At 39.6% G+C, this 26026-nt stretch overlaps 1 protein-coding gene across 1 annotated transcript in view; it reads right to left on the bottom strand.

Annotated features, from left to right (window-relative positions):
• HUWE1 (HECT, UBA and WWE domain containing E3 ubiquitin protein ligase 1) overlaps nucleotides 1-26026 on the bottom strand; it is a gene marked incomplete in the record, with an annotated part of 5008559 nt that overhangs the window by 559481 nt on the left and 4423052 nt on the right. The window contains 1 exon segment of the mRNA XM_044079288.1: nucleotides 13471-13810. Within this exon segment, the coding sequence (XP_043935223.1) occupies nucleotides 13471-13810 (340 nt within the window).

The following is a 26026-nucleotide window of genomic DNA, read 5'->3' on the forward strand; positions in this document are numbered from 1 at the left end:
TGGGAAAACGGGTCCTAATTATGGCTAACCCATCTGAGTGGCAGATCAGGCTGGCAGCTATGTTCCCACCAGGGATTAATTTATGCTACATCTATTGTTCCTATGCTACATGAAAGATCAAATAAATTTTAACTTAATATTTTTATGTAATACATGTTTATATATGAAGTTTTATACATATACAATAGTACAAAAGTTTGTATGCTTTTATACTGGCATATTGTATGCTTTTAAAAAAAAGAGAAGGTGGAGTTTCATATTTGTGTGAAGTTGCAATTTTGTGACATCTACTGTGTGGATTGGTTAAGAGAGTTGCCCATCATATTTTAAATGGTATAAAAATTGCTTTCAGATGGTTGTTTACTTATTCTGTAGTCGTCTCTGTTTCAGGAGACGAAAGTGCTTAATTTTCAGTTTTATAATAAACAGTGTGAACCTGGAGGAGCTTGGATCGTTCTATTTGCAAAGTTCTGCAGCTGTTCAGCAAAAAGCAATGCAACCTTCGGACATGACTTCCAGTAACCTACAGGAAAATACAAGACAACTGCATACAGACCTGGTTAAAATAAACAAAACACTGATGGAGTATATCAACAAACAACAAAAGGCTGGAATAAAACGGAAGAAGCTTTAAAAACAGACATTCAGATGAAATGACAGAGCTGCAAAAATCAGAAGTCAAAATAAAGAAAAGGCTGGGTGAATATAAGACTGCTCAGGAAGAGAGGTTTCAAAAATATAATATATATTTTTTTCTTAAACAGTACCAATTTTGTGGCATGTGGTTTTCTTTACAGATTATAATGTTTTTTTCAATTATTTTTAAGTGTAATAGGGATTGTAAACAAGTGCTATTTTCTTTTCTTTTCTCCCCTCTCTCGTTGTTCAGTTTTAAGAAATGTAGACACTGCAAAATATATAAAAAAAAGCCTGGTTAAAAAGTACAATAAAAGAAAACTTCTTGAATGGGGAAATGACTACATTACAGACCCTAGATTGATTTACTAACAAATTTTAAGAGAAACCAAATAAATGAAAAAACATTGAATATTACGCAGCTTTTTTTTTTCCAGAAAATACTTGTACGCTCAGTAACAATTCTGCAGCTGGTCTTCATGTTTTATTGAAAACAATCTGATAAAGATAAACTGGCTACACTCTAGTGGAGAGTGAGGGGAAAAAAGGAGAGATAAACTGGCTAAGAGATAATGTTCTTGAAAAGAATTCAGGGGTCTTCCCAGGATAGATAACATTCTCTGAAAACATTCAGGAGTTTTCCCAGCTGGGAGAGCTATAAAGATGAGAGAAAAACCAATCCGCACTTAGTAGAAGCACAGGCTGCACCATGCGTCTTAGCAAGTATAACCTTTCTTTTAGGTTAACTCAAGTGTGTGTGTGTGTTATTTTGGGACTTTTGTTCCTATTGGGAGGGTAAAACTTCAATATTTGAAGGTGTACATAGTTTTGTGTGTTAGTATTAAGTTAATAGATTTTAGGCGGTATTGGGGGTGTTTTTTTTTGTTCGAGGGCTTTAGTTTTATAAGATGCGCATAGGCTCAAATGTTTATAACAAGAAACAACTACATAAAAGTTCAACTTGCCAAATGGTGTATGCATGTAACACAAAAGCTGGAACTAGACATTTAACAAAAAAGGTGTTATACATAAAAGGTGGGAATAATAACTTTTTAATACAATTATGCTTTCTTTAATGTCTTTAAATGTAAATGGCCTCACAGATAAATACAAACAAGAAAGAGTAGTGAACTATATTAAAAAATGTAGAGTGCAAAGAGCTATCTTACAGGAGACATTTAGAAAGAAATGAATGTGAATTTGGTAAAGAAAGGTTTTCAGGATGGTTATTCAGCGGAATACATGGGACAAAGGAAAAGAGGAGTACATATACTAATTGCAAGAGAAACTCCAATATTGGCAGAAGAAAATAAAGATAATAATGGCAAATTTATAGTGCTAAGGGGCTTCTGACAAGGGAGGAGGATTACACTGGCATGCGTTTACATTCTACCTAAAACTGTTGTAATAGAGCTTAAGAAAATTCTGGGAGAAATAATTAGTTTTCAGCATGGAATATTACTTATAGATGGGGACTAGAACTTGATTTGTAGCAGTGACGATGTGTCGGGGGCCCAGAAGGGAAAATATAATAAAGGCGGGCAGATTTTTGAAGAAATTTATGAAAATATTTATCATGGAAGATGCGACTTCAGTAACAGGAGTTTAGAGTGAATTTACATATTATTCCCCAAGATATAAAAACTGGGCTAGGCCAGACAGAATTTACATTTCACAGGAACATGTGCATTTAATTGAAGGTCCTGATACCCACCCAATAACTATTTCAGAGCAATGCCAATAACAGCTAAAATGAAAACACAGGGTAATGAAGTTAAAATGACACATTGGCGCTTTCCCACCTATTTGCTGAAAAGGGGAATTTAAGGAATGGGTAGTGGAGATTATTCAGGAGCTGTTAGATATGATGGAAATTTGTTTTGAAAATATAGCTAGGGAGTAGGATAAAATTAAGGTGGAGTTTAAAAATAGGGTGGAAATAAAAGAAAGGGAGCTATGGTTAAGAAGTAACAATTATTTATAGGGACTGACAAAAGTGAAAGTATTGCAGAATAGGGGGAATCTCAACAAAACAAAAGGAGGGTCAACTGTAGAATGCTAGGCAGAAAATAAGGGATTACCTCGATAATATGCACAAGCTTAGAAATATTGCTGTTCAGCAACTTTTTTTTTTTTATAACACTAGAGCACAAAAACTTTTAGCACGACGACACAGGCAACAAAGTAGGAAGGGCTGTCACCTAACTTAGGGAGCCTATAACAAAGGCAACAAAAGATCCTGTAGAGGTATTAGAAATATTTTGGAAATTCTATGAGTGTCTCTATAAAGCAGAGAAATATCAAGAAAAGATACAAATGGAAATGTTTATGGAAGAATTAAATATACCAAAATTAGAGGTAGGTGAGGCTCAATTACTAACAGGATAGGTGGAGATGAGACAAAAATTGTGATGTATAACCAATCTACAGGAAAGTCCTCAAAAATATATAGTATTCCTGTGGAAGTTTGGAAGCTAAGAGGAAAAAATCTGATAAAGATCTTGAAGGTTTTGTTTAACAATATCTTAAGAGAGAATGTTCAGAGGGTGGCCTAATGGTTAAGGTGTTTGCCTTACAAATACAAGGTGCAGGTTTGAGTCTCACAAGGGATAACTGGCTAGGCTTAAAGTGGCTCGCAAGGGCAGTTAGCTTGGTACTAATCTATGAATCTATAAACCTATGAGTAGTAGTACCACTATCCTAGAAGAAAGCAGTGGCAGTGTACCTAAAGAGGGTAAGGATCCATCAGATCCACTTTCATATAGGCCCATTTCAATACTAAACCATGATTACAAAGTGCTCATATCTATATACTAAACCATGATTACAAAATGTACACATCTATACTGGCTAAAAGAATGGCAAAAGTAATGCCAAAACTGATAGATATGCATCAATGTGGTTTTGTGGATGGGAGGCAAACATTTGACAACATTAACAGAACACAGATTATCCATAGGGAAGTAGAATGCAAGAAAATACCACTGTCAGTGGGTCTTGATGCAGAGAAGGCATTTAACAAAGTTAGCTGGGACTTTATCAGCAGGGCAATAGAAGCATTTGCATTTCCTGAAAAAAAAAAATATAATAATGTTGATTAGGAGAACATATGAGGGATCAGAGACAAAAATTAAAGTGGATGGGTTCCTCTCTGATAATTTCTGCTTTAACAGAGGAACCAGCCCGAGGTGTCCTCTTTCCCCTTTATTTGCATTATATTTAGAACCACTGGCAAAGAAAATAAAGGACTTGGAAATTCAGGGATATAACTGGTATGGTAGTCAAGAAAAGCTGGCTTTATTTGAGGAAGATATTTTGTACCTGACAAAACCAGAGACACATTATAGTGTTGTGGAGCACTTTTGAGACCGGTTCAGATCTTTTCAGGATACAAAATTAATGAAGCTAAAACAATGCCAATAGCGGTAAATTATGTACCCAACATTAACTGGTTCAGGAATACCCATATTTATGAGGACATGATAAAACCAAATATTTAGGAATATGAAATAAAATGACTAGTGTGGCAGCTACGGATATGTGGAAAAGGACAAAAAAAAAAACAGATTACAAAAACTGACAAAATTGAAACTTTGTTAAATGGAAATGCATAGTACGATACAATCAATTAAAATGTTTTTAGTCCATTTAGTCTTATACACAGGTCAGGCATATTTTTTATCAACCAGAGGAAAAATTGTGGGTAGCAATTAATAAAGACTTGAAGAATTTATCTGGAAGGGGAAGACAGCAATAGTCAAGTGGGTTAAACATTTTCATCCAGTAGAACAGGGCGGATTAGGATTATCCAATTTGAAGGGGTATTTCAGAGCTACACAGTTAAGATTTCTATACGTAGCACAAGCAGAAAACTATAATTCAAAGTGGAAAGTGATGATGATGAAACAATGGTGATGCTCAAGAAACAAGGAGAGACTGGGATTTTGGATGTAGGCCTTTAAGAAAAATAACAATAATCATGCATAATACATCCATAAAGTAGAAGAAAGTATTCTAAGAACTAAACCAACACAGGAATGGAGAAAGGAGATTCTGTCAATAGTGATGACTGCAATTAGGGATACAGACAATAGGCAAGAGGGAACCAGAATTTATTGGAGAAAATTGGCAAAGGAATCCAGGTATTGGGAGCAAATAACTAGAGAGGGAAATATGACAGAATGGGAAGATGTGAAGAAGTTATTTGCACTGCAGGTTATAGATTGCTTTCCCTATCAGGGATTGATACCATAGTACAGGCAAAGAAAAAGAAACGGGGGAGGGGGGTCCTAAATGAAAGACCAGCACTGGTAGAGGTTTTAATAGAATCTAGAACAGAAGCTGGCATTAAAAAGTAATCATTAGTAGAGCATATAAAATATTGCACAATAAGGATAAGAATCGGAGGAGGTTGGAAAGGACTGGGAAGGGAGACTGGATAAGCAATTCACAAAGAAACAATGGGAAGTTATACATATGTCTCCCAAACATGCAACAAAATCTAGAAGATTTAAGATTTTTGCCTGGAAATATTTACATAGATGCTTTTATACCCCAATTAGATTCCAGATGATTTTTCCTCAGGTAGACAGCAAATGTTGGAGGTGTGAAGGGGAAGAAAAAGGTAATTGAAAACATTTTTTGGGAGTGCGGTGAGTTGGCAGATGCTGAGGATTCCCTGGTGATGCTGGGTGGGCAAATTGATCTGATGAAGGAGATGATGTTTCTAAGCTATGATACAGAATTGGAATTGCCTAGACATGGCAAGGCCTTGCTGTGTTTAATAATGGTGGCTGCCAAAAAAGCAATTACTAAGAAAATGGAAATTAAAATCTAAACCAACTATGCTGGAAATAGTGAACATAGTAAAGATAAAACAACTAGAATAGATCTTTAGAAAAGGTTAGGATCAAACTACCAAAAAAAGGGAATTGTGGGAATATAAAAAGGGAGGAATGAGGCCTAAAAAGCAGCAGCACATAAATGAGCTATGTAATGTTTGAGTGAGAAAGATTGGGTAGATTATAAGTAATGTATAATCTTTGCAACTAGGAGTGTCAGTATGGTTTGTGATGTAAAATGCTTGCCACTAGGATTGTGTTATTGTGGTTTGTTTTCATTTATATAAATGCATGACTGCCTTTGTAGTAAGTGATGGTTTACTGAATATGCTTCTTGTTTAAAAAAATAGCAGGGATTGAATAGTTTATGCAATACTGCTTAAGTTATATGATATACAACAATATATGTGAAGAATAATGTTTATGTTAACATATAGTTTGATTACTTTTACATGAAGCTAAATAAAAATACTCTAGGCACTGCAGTGTGCACTAAGCAGTTAAATATGAAAGAGGGAGTACCTTAAGCTTTAGCTGTCTAAATGGAGAGCCACTACTTTAAAAAGAGCAAGATAGATTGAAAGGATGTGGGCACTTTGTATTCTGGTTCTATGCAATACAGTGGGATAGACAATACATTTAAATAGTTGAAAGGGAGTAATTTCACAAAATAATGTTGTGCTTACAACAGACAAAGAAAGAGGAGAAAGAAGGAGATATGTGGTCAAATTAACACAAGGGGCATACAACAAGAAAGACAGTTGAGTTTAACAACACAACAGCACCAGAGTGTGAAAAAATTTGTGTGCGATTCACAAGAGACAGCTGTGGATCTCTTTCCTAGTTTTAATATGCAATTAAAAGCAGAACACAAGTAAAACACGGTGTAAAAGAAAAAGTACAGTTTTGTACCTACCATAAATGTAGATGTTCGAGTGTTCACCCTGCTGCAGTCATCACACTTGGGGTTATCCTGTCGTCAGGCGGTCCCGCAGTCGGCCGGAATTCCAAAGTCTTGGTCCGGCGTCAGTTGCTGTCGCCTCTTCCCTGACGTCAGTGCGCCAGGGGTATATACAATGCAACCAACGCCATTTTCTTCAGTTTTTCTTGCCCCAGATGTCAGCTGACCCCAAAAAGGTGGTCAGAATTAGTACCAAATGGAGTAACCACTGCACAAACACAAAATCCCTTCAGCTATAAGCAAATACAACAGTAAGGTATATAACAGATTTAGCCAGTAGAACAGAGGGGATGGAGGGAGGGTAACCTGGACTGCAGCAGGGTGAACACTCGAACCTCTACATTTATGGTAGGTACAAAACTGTACTATGTTCATCGTGTTTCCCTGCTGCAGTCATCACACTTGGGTTGCATCCCAAAGCTAAGGTAGGGGGGAGGTATCATAGAGGGTTAGTGGAGGCAATAAGGCCCTGCAGAACTGCAATGGCGAAGCCCGCCCTGGACTTAAGAGTAAAGAGGTAAGTGATAGTGTTTGGTAAAGGTGTGTACTGAACTCCAAGTTGCAACTTCTAAAATTTCCTTGGTTGGAACCCCCTGAGAAAGGCTGTAGAGGTAGCTGTTGCCCTGGTAGGGTGGGATCTAATGGTAGCAGGAACTGGTTTCCCATGATGGGTATAGCAGAAACGTATGCAATGACCTATCCATTTAGAAATGGTTTGCTTTGATATAGCCTTCCCTTGAGAAGCTGTAGCATAGGATACAAAGAGCTGGTCAGACTTTCTGAAAGCCTTAGTTTTGTCCAAGTAGTAACGAAGCTGCCTGTGGATGTCCAAGGAATGCAGGAGTCTCTCACCTTTGTTTTGTGGATTGGGGAAGAAGGTGGGTAAGTGGATGGTTTGATTTAAAGCTACACTGGAAACCACCTTAGGCATAAAGGAAGGATTAGTTCGTAGAGAAACCCTGTCTTGATGAAAAATGAGGAAAGGTTCCACTGCCATTAGTGCCTGTAGCTCTGAGACTCTTCTAGCTGAAGTTATTGCTAGGAGCAGGGCAGTCTTCCATGATAGGAACTGAAGATCTGCAAAGAAAGCTGGTTCAAAGGGCGGTAGCGTTAGTTTTTCCAGAACAAAGTTGAGGTCCCATGTTGGTGTAGGAGCTCTCCTGGGTGGTCTAATGTTTTTTGTCCCTCTGAGGAACTGCCTTAGAAGAGGATGTGAAAATAAAGGTGGATCTGTGTTGTAGTGAGCTGAAATAGCTGAAGCATGGACTTTAATTGAGGAAAAGGAAAGCCCTTTGTGCAGCATCTCAGCTAAATACTGTAGAATGTGAGGCATGTGAGGCTGAATTGTCTCTTGGCCTTTAGCTTGGTTCCAGGCACAAAACCTTTTCCATTTGTCTGAATAAGCCTTCCTGGTGCTTGGCCTCCTGGCTTCCAGAACAACATCCAGAACTGCTTGTGAAAGAGGAGCTGGTTGGATGTTTAGTTGATTTGCCATGCAGCCAGATTTAAAGTTTTGAGCTGGCTGTGAAGAATCTGATTGTTTTGTTGTGTGAGCAAATGGGGTATTTGAGGCAATATCCATGGTGGGCTGTGGGCCATATTTTTCAATAGCGGATACCAGTGCTGGCGTGGCCAGTCTGGGGCTATGAGAATCAGTCGTGGTCTCTCCTTTTTGACTTTCAAAAGAACCTTTGTGAGGAGAGGCAATGGAGGGAAGGCATATACTGTCAGGTTTTTCCAACTGAAAGAGAGAGCGTCCACTTTCCAAGCTTGATGGTGAAATGTCCTTGTACAAAATTTTGTCAGTTGATAGTTTTGAGGACTGGCAAACAGGTCTATGTCTGGAAGGCCCCATTTTTGAGTTATCATTGCAAATATTTGTGGATCTAGTTTCCATTCGTGGGGATCTTTGATGTTTCTGCTGAGGTCGTCTGCCAATGTGTTCTTCTGTCCTGGCAGGAACTGAGCTTGTAACTGGACTTGGTAGGCCAGACCTGTGTTCCATAAGATCATTGCTTGCCTGCATAGAGGGTAGGAATGTGTACCCCCTTGTTTGTTTATGTACCACATTACTGTGGTGTTGCCCGTCTTTATTGCAAGTTATCCTGGATGTAATAGATCCTTGAAGGCTGTCAGAGCTTTCTGTACAGCTAGCATCTCTTTTTGATTTATGTACAGATTTCTTTGATCTGCAGTCCATAGGCCTTGAATGCATTATCCTGCCATGTGTGCCCCCCAGGCGTAGTCTGAAGCATCTGTTGTGATAGTTTGCCTGGCTGGGGGCAAGGTGAAAGGCTGACCCTTGTTGAGGTGGCATGCCTGTGACCACCATAGAAATTCCTGTTGTAGGCAGGGAATGAGAGATATCATTGTGTCCAAGCTGTGGCTGTGTTGAGACCATATGCTTTTTAGGTACCACTGTAATTTCCTCATATGCAGCTTTGCAAATGGTATTATTAGTATGCAAGATGCCATGAAGCCCAAAGCCTGCAGAATTTTTCTTGCAGTTAATTGGGTCTTTGTTGCCACTGTCTTGAAATACTGAGTCAGTTGTAGTTGCTTGTCTGGCGTAAGATAAGCCTTCTGGGCCGTTGTATTCAAGCTGGCACCCAGGAATGTCATTTTTGTGAGGGTACTAGTTTTGACTTCTTTTCGTTTACTGTGTACCCCAGGCAGTTTAGTAGATGCTTTACAAAGGCCAGATGATGTAAGAGAATGTCTTTGCTTTCTGCTTGGATGAGGCAGTCGTCCAGGTATGGATATATTTGAATTCCTCTTTGTCTGCAGTATGCAATTACTGGTGCCAGGCATTTTGTGAAAACTCTGGGCGCAGTAGATAAGCCAAAGGGCAGTGCAGAGAATTGGTAATGGGTTGAACCTGCAATGAAACGGAGGTATCTTCTGCAACTTTGTCTGATAGGGACATGCAGGTATGCCTCCTTGAGGTCCAACGTTACTAGCCATGCTTCCTTGCCCAACATAGGAAGTAGCTGCTGTAGTGTTAGCATCTTGAATTTGGGTACTTGTAAGTGTTTAGAATTGAAAGGTCCAGAATTGGTCTCCAGGCATTGTCCTTTCTGGGCACTAGAAAGAGTCTTGAGTAAAATCCTTGGCCTTGCTCTCGAGTAGGTACCAGTTGAATGGCTCTCATGTCCATGAGAGCTGTAATTTGCTTTTGTGCCTCTGCCCATTGATTTTGTGGCAGGTTTGGCATTCCTCTTTTCATTGGCAAGGTGTGAAAGTGGAATCTGTATCCTCGTAAAATTATGTCTACGACCCATTTGTCCTTTGTGACAATGTGCCAGTTGTCTGCAAAAAGTGCGAGTCACCCCCCCCAAGGGGGCTGCCAAGAGAGTATTGCTTAGCCAATAAACGAAACTCCAGCCACTGAGTAAAAAAGCACTGATCCGCAACAAAAGAGAAAATAATCCACAGAGTTTATTTGTCGAACTAGCAACTGAATAAAAACAGTAAAAACCATAAACTTGTAAAGCGCTTTTCGTCTGGATTAATATCCGGACTTCTTCAGACAAACAGTTTGTTCTAGGTAGACCAAGTTCAAATAGTTAACACAAAATGCACTGACCAATCAGATAAATACACTGTGACGAGTTGTTAAAGTAACAATCCCCCTTACTAAGATTTATATTATACTTTCTTTGAAAATTAACATATATTCTGCAGTTAGATAAACATCTTTTTAACAGATACAAAACAATATATATGTACATGTATCTTAATGAAGTTTTCTAAATGTCAATGATGTATCATGACAGCATAAATTTTACTGAAGTACCCTTTTCTTATAAATATTATTATGAAGTTAGTGAATTGATTTAAAAACGTTGTTATTAATTCAATTCCAAGCCTATAACTAACGTAAAAAATAGTGAGAAGGGTATGTATAAATAAGTGGTTAATTAATTAATACGCTCAACAGACAGAACGAATAAATCTCGTTTTTAGAGACTAAATTACTAATTGTTTTGTATGAAATTCAATATCCATAAAAGACTTCTATGTCAACATATTTTATATCTATTAACTTATCGGTACATTAAAAAGTATGTGAAATAGTTATGTCATTCAAACAGCACCAGATGGAAACCAAACCAAAACTAAAATTTATAAAACTTAAACTGTTCATACTAGCAGTGTTTATACAATCTATTAGTGCCATATTCTTTATGTTAAAATCTGATACATTTCAATGCTCTAGTCATTACTACTTGAAAACTCAATAAGCAAGTCAACATATGCAACATAAATGGAATAAATTCATTTTCTTAAACTAAATTCTATATTATTGACATCATGAAGTCACGCATTTTGATAGTCTATCCAAAAAAAAAAAAAAAATATATATATATATATATATATATATATATATATATATATATATATATATATATATATACTGTAACCAAACACTATTAACTTCCCCTCAATATCTTAATGTGTGTTTTACCCAAATAATCTAGTTTATATGCCTATCTCAAAAGACTTCTTAATTTTAGTACACATGCTATTGAGCATGTTTCATTTAACCCTGGTTTTGTACACGCTCTTAAGCGCAATTGTCAAATCAATTCATTTTTTTCAAGTTCTAATTTCATATAATTATCATTAAAATATTTTCCTCCTGTATTTTGATTATTAATTTGACAAATAATCATGAAGTTAAATTTATGCCCATCATTTTGCTCACAATGCCTTGCGAACGCGTTGTCACATTTTTTCCTTTTTATTGCATAAAGATTTTCGTATATTCTATCTCTCAACCGACAATCCGTTTTTGCAATGTAGAATGACGGGCATTGTAGACATTGGGCTATCTAAACTATGGACCTTGTGTTGCAATTATAGATATCCCTAATAATAAATGTTTCATTTTCTTATTGTAAACGTATTTGAGGTGTCAATAAAGGCACAATATTTACATGCACCACACTTATGTGTACCTCCGTTGTTTTTCTTGGTTTTACATTTAGTTTCCAGCAGGTTTTTCATATTGGGTCCCCTTCTAAAGGTAATTGTTGGACCGTGGTCTAATTTGTTAGAAATATCTTTGTCCATTGACAAACAAAACCAGTATTTTCTCACTATTCTTTGTATATCTACAGCCTCTGGGCAGTATGTGAAGGTAAAAGCCAATGAATAATTCTTTCTTGTGTTCGAACTATCCACAGTGATGTCTCTTTCCACTGTAAAAGTTGATTCTCTTCCATCTTCATTACTAATGAGTTCAATATTTACACTTTCTTTCTGGTTAATCATTACAGTTCTATTTAAAATAGTTATGTATATCCCATTCTTCCTCTTTGTTGTAACTTCCTGAAAGATGTCTCTGAGGAAATAACTTGGATATCCTCTGTGGGTAAACATACTATATAGTAAATTAAATTCACATTCAAATTCTTCATCTAGTGTAATCAACCTTGCCACTCGTACAAGCTGGCCCTTCACCACAGACTTCTTTTGGTGGTGAGGATGTGAACTTGAGAAGTGTAAAAATGTGTTTGAATATGTATTTTTTCTATAATTTTTTGCTGTATATCTACTGTCATGTAAATTTTTACTCAATTCAACATCTAGAAAGTTGATCTTTAATTCCTGGAAGTTTTTTGTGAATTTTAAAAATGTAGTTGTTGAATTTAAAAAGGTAACTAATTCCTCTGCCAAAATACTGTCTCCATTAAAAATTATAAAAATGTCATCTAAAAATCTCTTGTAAAAGAAAATTCTTTCTTTCCATTGACTATTTAAGATGAAATTAGTTTCCCAGTAGGCCATAACCAGGTTTGCAAAACTCGCGCCTACTGGTGAACCCATTGCTATTCCTATCTTCTGTAAGAATAGTTTATTATCGAAAAACACAAAATTATTCTTCAAAATTATATCTAAAAGTTGTTCTACTAAAAGGCATTCGTTTACTGTTGCACCTTTTTCCTTAATGAAATCCACTACCCATTGTATTCCTATATTTTGTGGTATACATGAGTAAAGGTCACAAACATCCACTGTAAGGAAGTTCAGTTGATTATTAAATGTTATTGTATCCATTACTTCCAAAAAAGACCATGAGTCTTTTAGAATTTGAGTTTCCTTAACCACATATTTTTTCAAAATTGAATCTGCAAGTTTTGCACATGGATATGTGATGGACTGTCTTGCATCGACCAATGGTCTAAAAGGTGGATTAACTAATTCTTTGTGGATTTTTGGTATACCAAACAGTTGTGGAATCTTAGGAGACAACATTGTCAAATAATGGTTTAAATTAATATCAATTAAGCCATCGGTGTATAAATCACCTATAAACATTTTTATTCTATTATATGCTTGGTTTAATTGATGCCGACTCACTTATTCATAAGTGTCCTTTTCTAAAACCGATACCATTATTCTGTTATAATCTTCATTGTACATAACAGCAAGACCCCCACCTTTATCAGGTTTCATAAGTCTGAGTGGAAGGGTCCTAAACATTGTTAACAGTTGCCATTCCTCAAGCGTAATACTTTGTCTGTCTTTTTTAAAACCTTTTAATACTTGTCTAAATTCTTGTTCACATAACTGTTCAAACATAGCAATAGTTGTATTACATGGAGGGTTAAAGGTGCTAGTCACACTTAATTCATTATTACTATATGAAGTGTTTCCTAATAAAACACCTAAATTCAGCTTACGAATAAACTGTTTAAAATCGATTACTAGTTCAGCAGTATCACATCTCTTTGATGGAACAAATGTTAAGCCCTTTGAAAGGAGTTCGACCAGGACACCATCAATGCAACATTCGGTGTAGTTAAAGATTTTAAAATCACCTTCTTTGTTAGTAATGACTGAAAATAAAGTCAATCCTAATATTTGCTGTTGCTGCGTGTGTTGTATTTCTTCTTGGGGCCTTGTTGTAAATTTGGCTTCCAATTGTTCCCCCTCCCCCCTCTGTAGTTTTTTTGGTTCGATTGTACGTGCCATTGATTATCTGGGGGGTGGTGTTGTAAGAAACCTTGGTTTTGATGTTCTGACCTTCCTTCATCGTTAAAGACCCCTTCTATATTTTCATTAATGAAATCTGCACTGTGGCGTGTGTCTTCATTTCTCACAGTACTGTTCCTTCTGTTAGGAACCATCCTTTGTTCTTGTCCAATCTCACGGTTGTTATTCGTTCTATTTCTATTCCCATAGTTCTGTGAACTTGGTGGTTTAGGATACGCATAACCTTCCTTGTATGCTTTTAAGTCCCTTTCTAGTTTCTTAATTTTAGTTGACTTCAATTTCTGCATTTGTTGTGCTATGCTTGTGAATGTTCTACTAAATTCATATCGATTATTTGTCAAATTAATAATCAAAATACAGGAGGAAAATACTTTAATGATAATTATATGAAATTAGAACTTGGAAAAAAAAATTAATTGATTTGGCAATTGCGCTTAAGAGCGTGTACAAAACCAGGGTTAAATGAAAGATGCTCAATAGCATGTGTACTAAAACTAAGAAGACTTTTGAGATAGGCATATAAACTAGATTATTTGGGTAAAACACACATTAAGATATTGAGGGGAAGTTAATAGTGTTTGGTTACAATATATATATATATATATATATATATATATATATATATATATATATATATATACACACACACACACACATATATTTTTGGATAGACTATCAAAATGTGTGACTTCATGATGTCAATAATATAGAATTTAGTTTAAGAAAATGAATTTATTCCATTTATGTTGCATATGTTGACTTGCTTATTGAGTTTTCAAGTAGTAATGACTAGAGCATTGAAATGTATCGGATTTTAACAAAGAATATGGCACTAAGATTGTATAAACACTGCTAGTATGAACAGTTTAAGTTTTAAAAATTTTAGTTTGGGTTTGGTTTCCATCTGGTGCTGTTTGAATGACAGAACTATTTCACATACTTTTTAACGTACCGATAAGTTAATAGATATAAAATATGTTGACATAGAAGTCTTTTATGGATATTGAATTTCATACAAAACAATTAGTAATTTAGTCTCTAAAAACGTGATTTACTCGTACTGTCTGTTGAGCGTATTAATTAATTAACCACTTATTTATACATACCCTTCTCACTATTTTTTACATTCGTTATAGGCTTGGAATTGAATTAATAACAAAGTTTTTAAATCAATTCACTAACTTCATAATAATATTTATAAGAAAAGGGTACTTCAGTAAAATTTATGCTGTCATGACACATCACTGACATTTAGAAAACTTCATTAAGATACATGTACATATATATTGTTTTGTATCTGACTGTTTAAAAGATGTATAAAGATAATTTGTTTATCTAACTGCAGAATATATGTTAATTTTCAAAGAAAGTATAATATAAATCTTAATAAGGGGGACTGTTACTTTAACAACTCGTCACAGTGTATTTATCTGATTGGTCAGTGCATTTTGTGTTAAACTATTTGAACTTGGTCTACCTAGAACGAACTGTTTGTCTGAAGAAGTCCGGATATTAATCCAGACGAAAAGCGCTTTACAAGTTTATGGTTTTTACTGTTTTTATTCAGTCGCTAGTTCGACAAATAAACTCGTGGATTATTTTCTCTTTTGTTGCGGATCAGTGCTTTTTTACTCGGTATTGCTTAGCCAGATGAGGTGCAAGTCACTGAGTTTGCCTTCTGGTGGATTGAGATCTGTCTTCGCCTCCCTTCTGTGTTGTAGTGCCCCATTGGCGAGGTTTATACTGGGCTTGTGGGTGTCCTCTGCCCCTTGGGTGTCTGTATTTACCCCTCTGTGGTCTGTCAGTGGCTGGAAAGGACCAATTTTTTATTGGCCAGTTTCTGCTGAAGCGAGGGGGTTGTACTTGTAGGAAATCTTTGACTGTCTGCATAGATTTTGCCTTGTCTTCCATTTTCTTTAAAACTTCTTCTGCTTTAACTCCAAAAAGAACATCCTGCTGTAAGGGAGCATTTAGTAGTTTTGCTTTAACATGATCAGGCAGAGTTTGCTCCTTTAACCAAGCATGCCTACGTATAACAGACCCAGTGACAGCTGCTCTGCAGGAGGCCTCCAAAGAATCAAACCCACATTATAAGGTATGTTTGCCCACCTGCTCAGTGGCGTGCAACAGATCCTGCACTTCTTTCAATTCAGATTGTTGTGGGAGAGTGGTTATTCTTTGCTTTAACTGAGAGATTAGAAATTGCTGATACTTAAGCATGTGAAATTGACAATTCAGTGCCCTCATAGCTAGTGTGGCTGAGGTGTAAACCTTTTTCCCCCACCTGACTAGTGCTCTGGATTCCCTCTCAGAAGGTACTGGGTTTTTAGCCATAGAAGCCTTAGCCCCCTTGGGACTCTGGGAGATAGTCTCCGGGTCAGCTACAGGGCTTCTGTAAAGAAATTTGTGGGAATCAGGCACTCTGTAGTATCTGTCAGGCTTAGCCGGAGCAGGAGGTAGAGAGTCTGGGTTGAAACTGGATTCTAAATAGGCATCATCCACAATGTCCAAAACTGGTGGGATGGCAAGTGGTCTGTGTTGGGGGAGTAATAGAAACTCTCTGAGCCTTTTCTTTGAATCACAGTAGTCCTGACCTTCCCAGTGAAAATGTTCCCTCATAGTGTGTAAAGTTTCCCCAAAGGAGTAGTCTTCAGGAGGAGAAGCTGAGGGAATAGAGTCCTCAGCATCAGAATCTTCATAAGGAGAGAAGTAGTAGTCTTGGTCCTCAGAGGAGTCTGAAGAAATGGACATTTGCTCAGAGGATGCAAAATCTTCCTCGTCTAGGCCTTTTGTCAGGAGGGGGCTGGGTACCCCTGATTAAAGAAATCAAATCTTCAGCCATTATGAGCATCTGTTTCTTAGGCATGGGGCCTTGAACAGGAGACTGAAGTGCAGTCCTTTTAGATTTAGGAGGAGTCTTCGACTTAGAAAACATTTTAATGGTGAGAGTCGGTCTGAAAACACCTTCAAAAACCGATGGCGTTTCTGTAGCACCGACGTCTTTTGTAGCAAAGTCGTCGGAAGGGCCTGAAGTAAAAGGCTGCGTCGGCCTGGTACATTCCGTCAAAATTTCCGTAGCGGTCTCGGGTTCCAGATCTGCGGTAGTCAGGGGCTGTGTCAGAGCCTCACTGAGGACCGGAGAGCCGGAGACCGGATCAGCCGAGGCCTCGGAATCTGGCTTAGGCCTGGGCTGTCTGTCCTTACCCCTGCGTTTTTTGTGCACGCCGGTAGTCGGTTGCTCCGACGTCATGGTGTAGTTAAATTTCCTACTGAAGTAGTGTCGTGCGAAATCAAAGCGTCTTTTAATAGTACGCTGATTAAACCTAGCACAAAACTGACAAGTAGTGACGTCGTGGTCTGGGCCTAGGCAAGGTATGCAATAAGAATGAAAATCCTTATGAGGTATTTGCTTCCCACAAGAAATACAATTGTTAACTTTTTCTGACATCGGTCTGAGGCACGAAAAGTCTCCCTAACGGGGTACTTAGCTTTATAGAAGACTTCGGTCTGAAATTCAAATGCGAAAATCTCAGGAGTCGGCCGACCGGCACTTGCGAACTGCTTCTGCTTCGGGCACCTCGCGGCAAGAAAGACTGGAGAAAATGGCGTTGGTTGCATTATATATACCCCTGGTGCACTGACGTCAGGGAAGAGGCGACAGCAACCGACGCCGGACCAAGACTTTGGAATTCCGGCCGACTGCGGGACCGCCTGACGACAGGATAACCCCAAGTGTGATGATTGCAGCAGGGTAACACGATGAACATCAAACCAACACACAAAACAGAATGAGGCAATAAAGTAATACAAAACACAAGAAGGCAAAAGCAAACTAACCTTTCCCTCACAGCACTCAGATCTGCTCTGAGTTGCAGCACAATGGCACTAAATATACAGAACCAACTGATATTGCCAACATTCTGGCAGATAGGCTCAGTGCTAAAATTACCCACCTCTGACATCCTAAAGGGCCCATCTCTACACCGGAAGAATGCAAAGTTCCTGTATTCACAGCTGCACAGGTAAAAAACACACTCTCCAAAGCCAAGAACACAGCATCCATGGGACCTGACAACATCCCAGGCTGCATTCTACATGAACTACAGAATGAACTGTCACCCCAACTAAGCAGCATGTTCAATCATAGCCTCACCTCAGGCTTTGTGCCCACTGAATGGCACACAGTGACTGTTATCCCACTCCACAAAGGGAAGCTACCACAGACCCCGGAAAACTACAGCTGTGTACACTTACCAAAAATGTAGATGTTAGAGTGTATTCACTGTTGCAGTCATCACACTTTGGTTATCTACCTGCAGGTAGCCCTCAGTCGGCACGAATACCAGAGTCTTGGGATTTCTGCATCGGATGCTGTCGCCTCTTCCATGATGTCATGTCGTCAGGGGTATAAAAGCAGGCAGCCGATGCCATTACATCAGTTTTTTTTGCCCCAAATTTCAGGAGCCCCCCAAATAGGAAGCTAGTATATGGTGTGGAGCACCACCAGTAAAAAGTAAATATCACTGCCATGAAAAATGGCCATAGAGAGGATAGGTAGAAATGAGAGAGAAAACCAGGGGGCTGGAGTGAGGGAAACCAGGACTGCAACACTGAATACAATCGAACATCTACATTTATGGTAAGTGTACATAATTGTACTATGTTCTTCGTATTTCACTGTTGCAGTTATCACAACTGGGTTGATTCACAAAGCTGAGGAAGGGTGGAGGCAGTCAAGAAGTGTTAGGGCTGGCTAGGAGGCCTTGTAAGACTGCTGTAGCAGATCCAGCTTTGGATTTAGAAAAAATAGTTAAGTGGTAATGCTTGATGAAAGTGTGTACAGAACTCCAGGGTGCAGCTTCCAGAACGTCCCTGGTAGGGACTCCCCTGAGAAATGCTGTAGAGGTGGAAGTAGCCCTAGTGGAATGTGTTCTGATCCCCTGTGGAGTAGGTTTTCCATGGTGCTTATAGCAGAAATGGATGCAGTATGCTATCCATTTGGAAATGGTTTGCTTTGAAATGGCCTAGCCCTCTGCCCCTGCAGCAAAGCTGACTAGTAGCTGGTCAGATTTTCTGAAAGGTTTAGTAGAACCTGAGCTGTCTGTGCACATCCAATGAGTGCAGGATCCTTTCCCCTTTATTCTGAGGGTTAGGGAAGAAGGTTGGCAAATGGATGGATTGGCTTAGAGGCACACTGGACACCACACATTTGGCATAAAGGACGGGTTAGTCCTAAGGGAAACAATGTCAGCATGGAAAATAATGAAGGGTTCCACAGCCATTAATGCCTGTAACTCAGATACTCTTCTTGCTGAAGTTATGGCTAAAAGTAAGGCTGTTTTCCAAGAGAGGAATTTTAACTCTGCTGAAGCAGCAGGTTCAAATGGAGGAAGCGTGAGCTTTTCCAGTACAAAGTTAAGGTCCCAAGCAGGGGTGGGTGCTCTACTAGGTGGGCCTTAAATTGTTAACCCCTCTCAGGAACTGTTTGATGAGAGGGTGAGAAAATAGAGGTGGCTCAGTATTATAATGAGCTGAGATGGCAGAGGCATGAATTTTAATGGAGGAGAAGGATAGGCCTCAGTGGAGTAGCTCTGCTAGGTAATCAAAAATTTGAAGTAAGGAGGGCACTGCTGTGTCCTTTCCTTGAGACTGATTCCAAGAACAATATCTTTTCCACTTTTCAGCATAGGATTTCCTAGTACTAGGCTTTCTGGCCTCAAGAATGACGTCCAGCACCTGTTTGCTGAGGGCTGCTGGTGGTGTATTCAGGGGATAAGTCAGGCTGCAAGGTTTAGGATTTGCAAGTGTGAATGCAAAATCTGTCCCTCCTGCTGAGGCAGCAGGGAAGGTGTCTGATTAAGGTGTCAGGGTGGCACTGTCAGACTGTGTAAGAGTGGGTACCAGTGCTGGCGTGGCCGGTCTGGGGCAATAAGACTTGCCCTTGGCCTGTCCTGCTTGATCTTGTGTAGTACTTCTGAGAGGAGGGGCAGAGGGGGAAACGCATAAATTGAGAGGTTTTCCCTTTGAACGATAGGGCATCCACTTTCCAGGCCCTGCTGTGAGGCTTCCTGGTGCAGAATTTGCTCAACCGGTGGTTCTCGGGGGTGGCAAAGAGTTCCACCTCCAGTGTCCCCCACCTCTGGATTAGAAGGTAGAAGATGTTGGCTCCAATTTCCATTCATGTGGGTCCAGGAAATTTTTGCTTAAGTCGTCTGCCAGTGAATTTTGATTCCCTGGCAGGAATTGAGCTTGTAGATGCACTTGGTTGCTCAAGACCGTGTTCCACAGGGCCGTGGCTAACCTGCAGAGTGGGTAAGAATGTGTTCCCCCCCTTGCTTGTTTATGTATCACATAACTGTGGTGTTGTCTGTTTTTATCAGCAGCTGTCCTGGAAGGATTAGGTATTTGAAGGCTGTCAGAGCATTCTGTACAGCTAGCATCTCTTTTTGATTGATGTGCAAGAGAATTTGTCCTGAGCTCCACTTGCCCTGAATGCATTTGCCTGCCATGTGAGCCCCACATGCATAGTCTGATGCGTCTGTTGTCAGGGTTTGGGCGGTGAGGGGTTGAGTGAAAGGCAGTCCCTTGTAGTGGTTGCATGCTTCTGCCCACCAAAGGAGCTCTGCCCTTAAACAAGGTATGATAGGAATGACTGTTTCCAGGTGCTGAGAATGTTGGCACCAAAGACTTTTAAAGTACCACCGAAGTTTCCTCATATGCAGTCTTGCATATGGAATTAGCAGAATGCATGAGGCCATGAACCCTAACTTGCCAGTATTTTCCTTGCAGATAGCTGGGTTTTGGTGGCCATTTGTTTGAAGAAGTTGGTCAAATAGACCTGTTTTTCAAGAGTGAGAAATGCCATCTGGGAAGATGTGTTCAAGATTGCTCCCAGGAATACAATTTTTTGACCGGGCACCAGTTGTGATTTCTTTTCATTGATAGTGTACCCCAATGAAGTTAGGAGTCTTTTTACAAATCCCAGGTGCTGAAGTAGCAATTCCTGACTGTCCACCTGAATCAGGCAAATGTCCAAGTATGGGAAAATTTGGATATTTCTGTCTGCAGTATGCAATGGCTGGAGCCAGGCACTTTGTGAAAACTCTGGGCGCAGTAGATAAGCCAAAGGGAAGTGCAGAGTACTGATAAGAGCATGCCCTGAAGCGTAAATATTTCCTGCAAGACTCCCTTAAGAGGATGTGCAGATAAGCTTCCTTTAAGTCTAGGGTGACTAACCTGGAATCCTTGGCTAGCATAGGGAGAAGCTGTTTCAGGGTAAGCATTTTGAATTTTGGGACCAACAGAAAGGTGTTGAGAATTGAAAGATCCAGGATTGGGCGCCAAGAGCCCTCTTTTCTGGGCACCAGGAGCAGTCTGGAGTAGAAACCCTGTCCCCTTTGTTCTACTGGAACAGGTTGAATAGCCCTGATACTGAGCAGGGAAAGTACTTGCTTCTGAGCCTCTGCCCACTGGTTTGGAGGAAGGTCTGGAAACCCGCTTGGGGTTGGCAGTAAATGGAAGTAGAATCTGCACCCCTAGGATACAATGGTTAGAACCCATCAGTCCTGAGTAATGGACATCCCTTTTTTTTGCATGAAGGGCAAGTTTTCTTCCTAGGGGTGCAAGTAATTGGGCAGGGCTGGGAAGGATAATTTAAGTGTCACTGTGAACTTTTTCCATAAGGGTGTGGCTTATCACTCCCTGTTTTTGAGGTGGGAGCACTCCATTGTTTAAATCTTTGCATACCCTGACACTGTAGTCTTAATGGTCGGTTTCCCCTGGGTTTGGACTGAGAAGGCCTGGAAGGGGCTGGAAAGGACCAGTTTTTAGAAGGCCAATGCCTACTGAATCTAGATGGCTACACTTGTAAGAATTCTTTAACAGTTTGCTAACAGTTTGCATAGATTTAGCTTTTTCTTCCATCTTAAGAACCTCTTCTGCTTTGGTGCCAAACAAACAGCCCTTATTTAAAGGAGCGTCTAGTAATTTTGATTTGACATGATCTGGCAAGGTTTGTTCCTTCAGCCATGCATGCCTTCTCAGTACAGACCCAGTGACTGCAGCTCTGCAAGACGCTTCTAGGGCATCAAAGCCACATTGCTAAGTATGCTTACTAACTTGGTTTGCAGAATGCATTAAGTCATGTAAATCTTTATTTTCTGCACAATCTGGAAGTAACACAATTTTTGGTTTAATTAGTTCCATAATATGTTGCTGGTACTTTAACATGTGAAACTGGCAATTCAATGCCCTGATGGCAAAAGTTGCAGAGGTATATACCTTCTTACAACGACAATGGATTCAGTTCCACAGTAAAATTTATTGTTTATCTTGTCTTAGCGCCTCGGCCATTACAGCCTTCAAAGAGTACAAATTTACCAAAAAACACATTCCCCTATTTATACATCACCAACAATCAATTAAATAATCAATCAATTAAACATACATTTTAAAATTGTAAAGCAAACTTCTCCAAATAATTTCTCTGTCCAAACCTCTTGGGGTCAAGTGTATCAAATTTCAATATAAATATAGTTTTCTTATACAATAAAATATTTGAATTAATCTTTCATCCCCTTTCCTAATAAACACTTCTTCCAGAATAGTAGCTTGTAATAAGTTAGCATTACTGTTATGTTTTTCCCAAAATGGGATGCTATAGGACTTTCTAGTCTCCCCTTCTTTATATCTCTAATATGTTCCTGCAACCTAATTCTAAATTTCTTTTTACTTTCCCCAATATAGAAAAGGTTGCAGGGACATCTCAGGCAATAAATTACACCCACTGTATCACATGTAAAATAGTTATGCGGTTTAAATATTTTTCCATTGATCCTAGGAAAACTCAGTTTAATAAAGGAACATATATTGCAATTGTTACATGGTATGGTGCCCAAAGATACTAATGAGGTACAGGGACTAGCTACTGGTGCAATACAATAAGCTATAACCAATTTGTCCCCCAAATTCTGTCCTCTCTTATAAGCCACATAGGGTAAATCAGAAACAATTCTATGTAGTAATTCATGTCTATGTAAGAATTTCCATTAATGCATTATTAGTTCCCAGACCCTAGTACTTAAGGTATTGTAAGTAATCACAAAAAACATTTTATCTTTTTCAACCAAAGAATTAATATTACTAACATTCGTAAATCTTTTTCTACATTTAGTGTCATGTTTGTTCAAATTATACTGTATTAGTTTATCGACCCATAAATCAAATTCTCACTATATCCTCTCTGTAAAAACATAGTGTTTGACTAAATACCTTCTTACCCCATCTGTCTAAAGCTCTGGAATCCCTGTCTGAAGGGGTAGGGTTTTTGGCTAAAGTAGCCTTAATACCTTTAGGTCCCTGGGAAATGGTCTCTGGATCCGCAATAGGATTCTTAAAAGAGAAATTTGTGAGAATCAAGTACTCTGTAGTACCTGTCAGGTTTTCTAGGGGCCGGTGGTAAAGTGTCTGGAGTAAGACTGAATTCCATGAAGACATCACCTACAACATCCAGGACAGGGGGTATAGCTAGAGACCTGTGCTGAGGCAACTCCAAAAATTCTCCGAGTCTCTTTTTGGACTGAGGGTAGTCCTGGCATTCCCAGCGGAAATGCTCTCAAAGTATTCAAGGTTTCATCAAAAGAAAAATCCTCTGGAGGGGAGGCAGAGGGAATAGATTCCTCTGCATCTGAATCTTCATAGGTTGATAACGGCATGTCCAGGTAATCAGAAAGGTCAGAGTCATCGGACTACTGGTCTGTAGAATCAGAATGAAACTCAGTTCTTGGTCTCTTAGCAGGGGAAGACTGGCTTCCTCTAATTAGGGTAATAAGGTCTTCAGCCATTCTAAGCATTTGTTTTTGTGGCACGGGAGCTTGAACATGCGCTTTGGTTGTCTGTTTTCTAGGCGTAGTGCGTACTCCAGGCATGAAAAACTCAGTAATTTTAGCTAAAAACGAAGTTGTCGGTTTAATGCGAACATTGGAAGGTCGGAACACACCCTCACAAGCCGATGCCTGCACAGCGGCTCCGGACCCATCCAAGGTAGAGACATCTGCAGGTTCCATAGTTGAAGCATCTTGTGGCATACCGGACTCCGAATGGGTCTCAGCAGAGGCCTGCGAATCTGTAGAAGTGGGCATCGGGGGCTACAGAGGTGCCTCAGAGTACCAGCAGACTGACGACTAGCTTAACGGAAGCGTCGGCAGTTTTGGACCCATGAGGTCAGTCTCTGTCTTTATCTTTATTTTTTTTCGGAAGATCTGTAGTTGGATGGCTTATCGAAGCCATTTTGGAATACTGAGAATGACAGCGAAAGAATTTAGCGACAAAGACAGCCTGACAATGAATGGTTCAGGCATTAAACAAGGCACAAAACAGACAAGTGAGAGACGTCATGGTTTGGGCCTAAACAGGTGATGCAGTAAGAATGAAAATCTCTGAAGTATTTACTTTCCACATGTAAGACAACAACTTTTTCTAACATCGGTTAGAGCAAGAAAAAAGGATCCCCAACGGGGTACTTAGCTTTAGAAGACTTCAGGTTTAAAACTCGAAAAACAAAAATTTCAGGTAGTGGCAGACTGGCACTTGTGGACTGCTTCTGCTTTGGGCTCCTCCTCGGCAAGAAAGACTGATGTAATGGCATCGGCTGCCTGTTTTATACCCCTAACGACCTGGAAGAGGCAACAGCATCTGACACAGAAATCCTAAGACTCTGGTATTCGGGTCGACTGAGGGCTACCTGCAGGCAGTTAACCCAAGTGTGATGACTGCAACAGTGAAACACGAAGAAAGTACAGTTTTGTACCTACCATAAATGTAGATGTCCGATAGGAATGCATCTGCAGTCCTTACAAATGGGTTGTCCTGTCGTCAGGCAGCCCTTCGGTCGGCCAGATTCCAAAGTCTGGGTCTGGCCTCGGCTGGTGTCGCACTTCACCCGACGTCATAGCTGCAGTTTTTCGGGTAAAAAGGCATCAGCCCACGCCATTTTCCTCAGTGTTTCTTGTCCCAGATGCCAGGTGCCCTCTTGGAAGGCTAAATTTGGATAAATGCCAATGATTCCAAATAGTAGAGAGCAAACACAAAAAATAAGCATGTATGTACATATATACAAACAAATACACCATAATAGATTCCCCCAGCTAGCTATAAGATGGGCAAATACCCTAGGAGCACCACAGAGGGGAAGGTGGGTGGGTAATCCTGACTGCAGATGCATTCCTATCGGACATCTACATTTATGGTAGGTACAAAACTGTACTATGTCCTTCAAGGATGCATCTGCAGTCCTTACAAATGGGTAGAATACCATAGCCAAACTGGGGGAGGTGGAAAATAAAGTTATGGTGTAGTTAGGATCCCTTGCAAAACAGCAGTGGCAAAACCTGCTCGGGATCTGGAGTATAATGGTAAATTATAATGCTTGGCAAATGTATGCACGGAGCTCCAAGTAGCAGCCTCTAAAATGTCCTTGGTAGCCACTCCTCGTAAGAAGGCTGTGGTAGTGGCTGTAGCCCTTGTAGAGTGAGGCCTGATGTTCTCTGGAGTTTTCTTTCCATGGTAGGAGTAACAAAATCTAATGCAATTTCCTATCCACTTGGAGATTGTCTGTTTTGAAATTGCTTTTCCTTCCCTTCCTGTTGCATATGCTACTAGTAGCTGGTCAGTTTTTCTATTGCCATTGGTCCTGTCCAGGTAGTAGCGTAATTGTCTATGCACATCCAAGGTATGCAGCAGTCTTTCTCCCCTGTTCTGTGGGTTGGGGAAGAATGTAGGTAGGTGGATAGCCTGATTTAAAGAAACTCTGGAGACCACCACCTTAGGCATAAAGGAAGGATTTGTTCTCATGGACACTCTATCTTGATGGAAGATCAGGAAGGGTTGTACACTGCCATTAATGCCTGAAGTTCAGATACCCTTCTTGCTGAAGTGATTGCCAGCAGGAAGGCAGTCTTCCATGATAAGTATTGCAATTCTGCTGTTGCTGCTGGTTCAAAGGAGGAAGTGTCAATTTTTCTAGCACAAAGTTCAAGTCCCATGCTGGTAATGGTGGTTTCCTAGGAGGCTTTACATTTTTAATTCCTCTCAGAAACTGTCTGAGCAGAGGATGTGAGAAGACAGGAGGATCCAAGTCGTATTCTGCTGAAATAGCTGATGCATGAATCTTGATGGAGGAATAGGACAGGCTTGTGTGGAAGAGCTCTGCCAAGTATTCCAGGATGTTGGCTATGTTTACCAGTGACACATCTTCTCCTTTTGCAGTACTCCAAATGAGATATCTTTTCCATTTTGCTGAATAATTTTTTCTTGTTGAGGGTCTGCAAGCCTCAAGGATAATGTCTTTAACCCTTTGTGATAAATTTGGGTTAATTGGTCTTATGCAATGTTCCAGGCAGTCAGCTGCAGAGTTTTCAGGTTTGATGCAGATTGTTGTAGTTGTTCTGTGTTAACAGCAAGGGAACCAGGGGTAGTGGCCATATTTGTTCCCGAGACATGCTCCTCAGTAATGGGTACCAATGTTGCCTTGGCCAGTCTGGAGCTATCAGAATGATCCTTGGACAGTCCTCTCTGATCTTCATCAGCA

This window comes from Protopterus annectens, chromosome 8.part0 (genome assembly GCF_019279795.1).
Source record: "Protopterus annectens isolate FY-2018-M chromosome 8.part0, PAN1.0, whole genome shotgun sequence".
Lineage (NCBI taxonomy): Eukaryota > Metazoa > Chordata > Ceratodontiformes > Protopteridae > Protopterus > Protopterus annectens.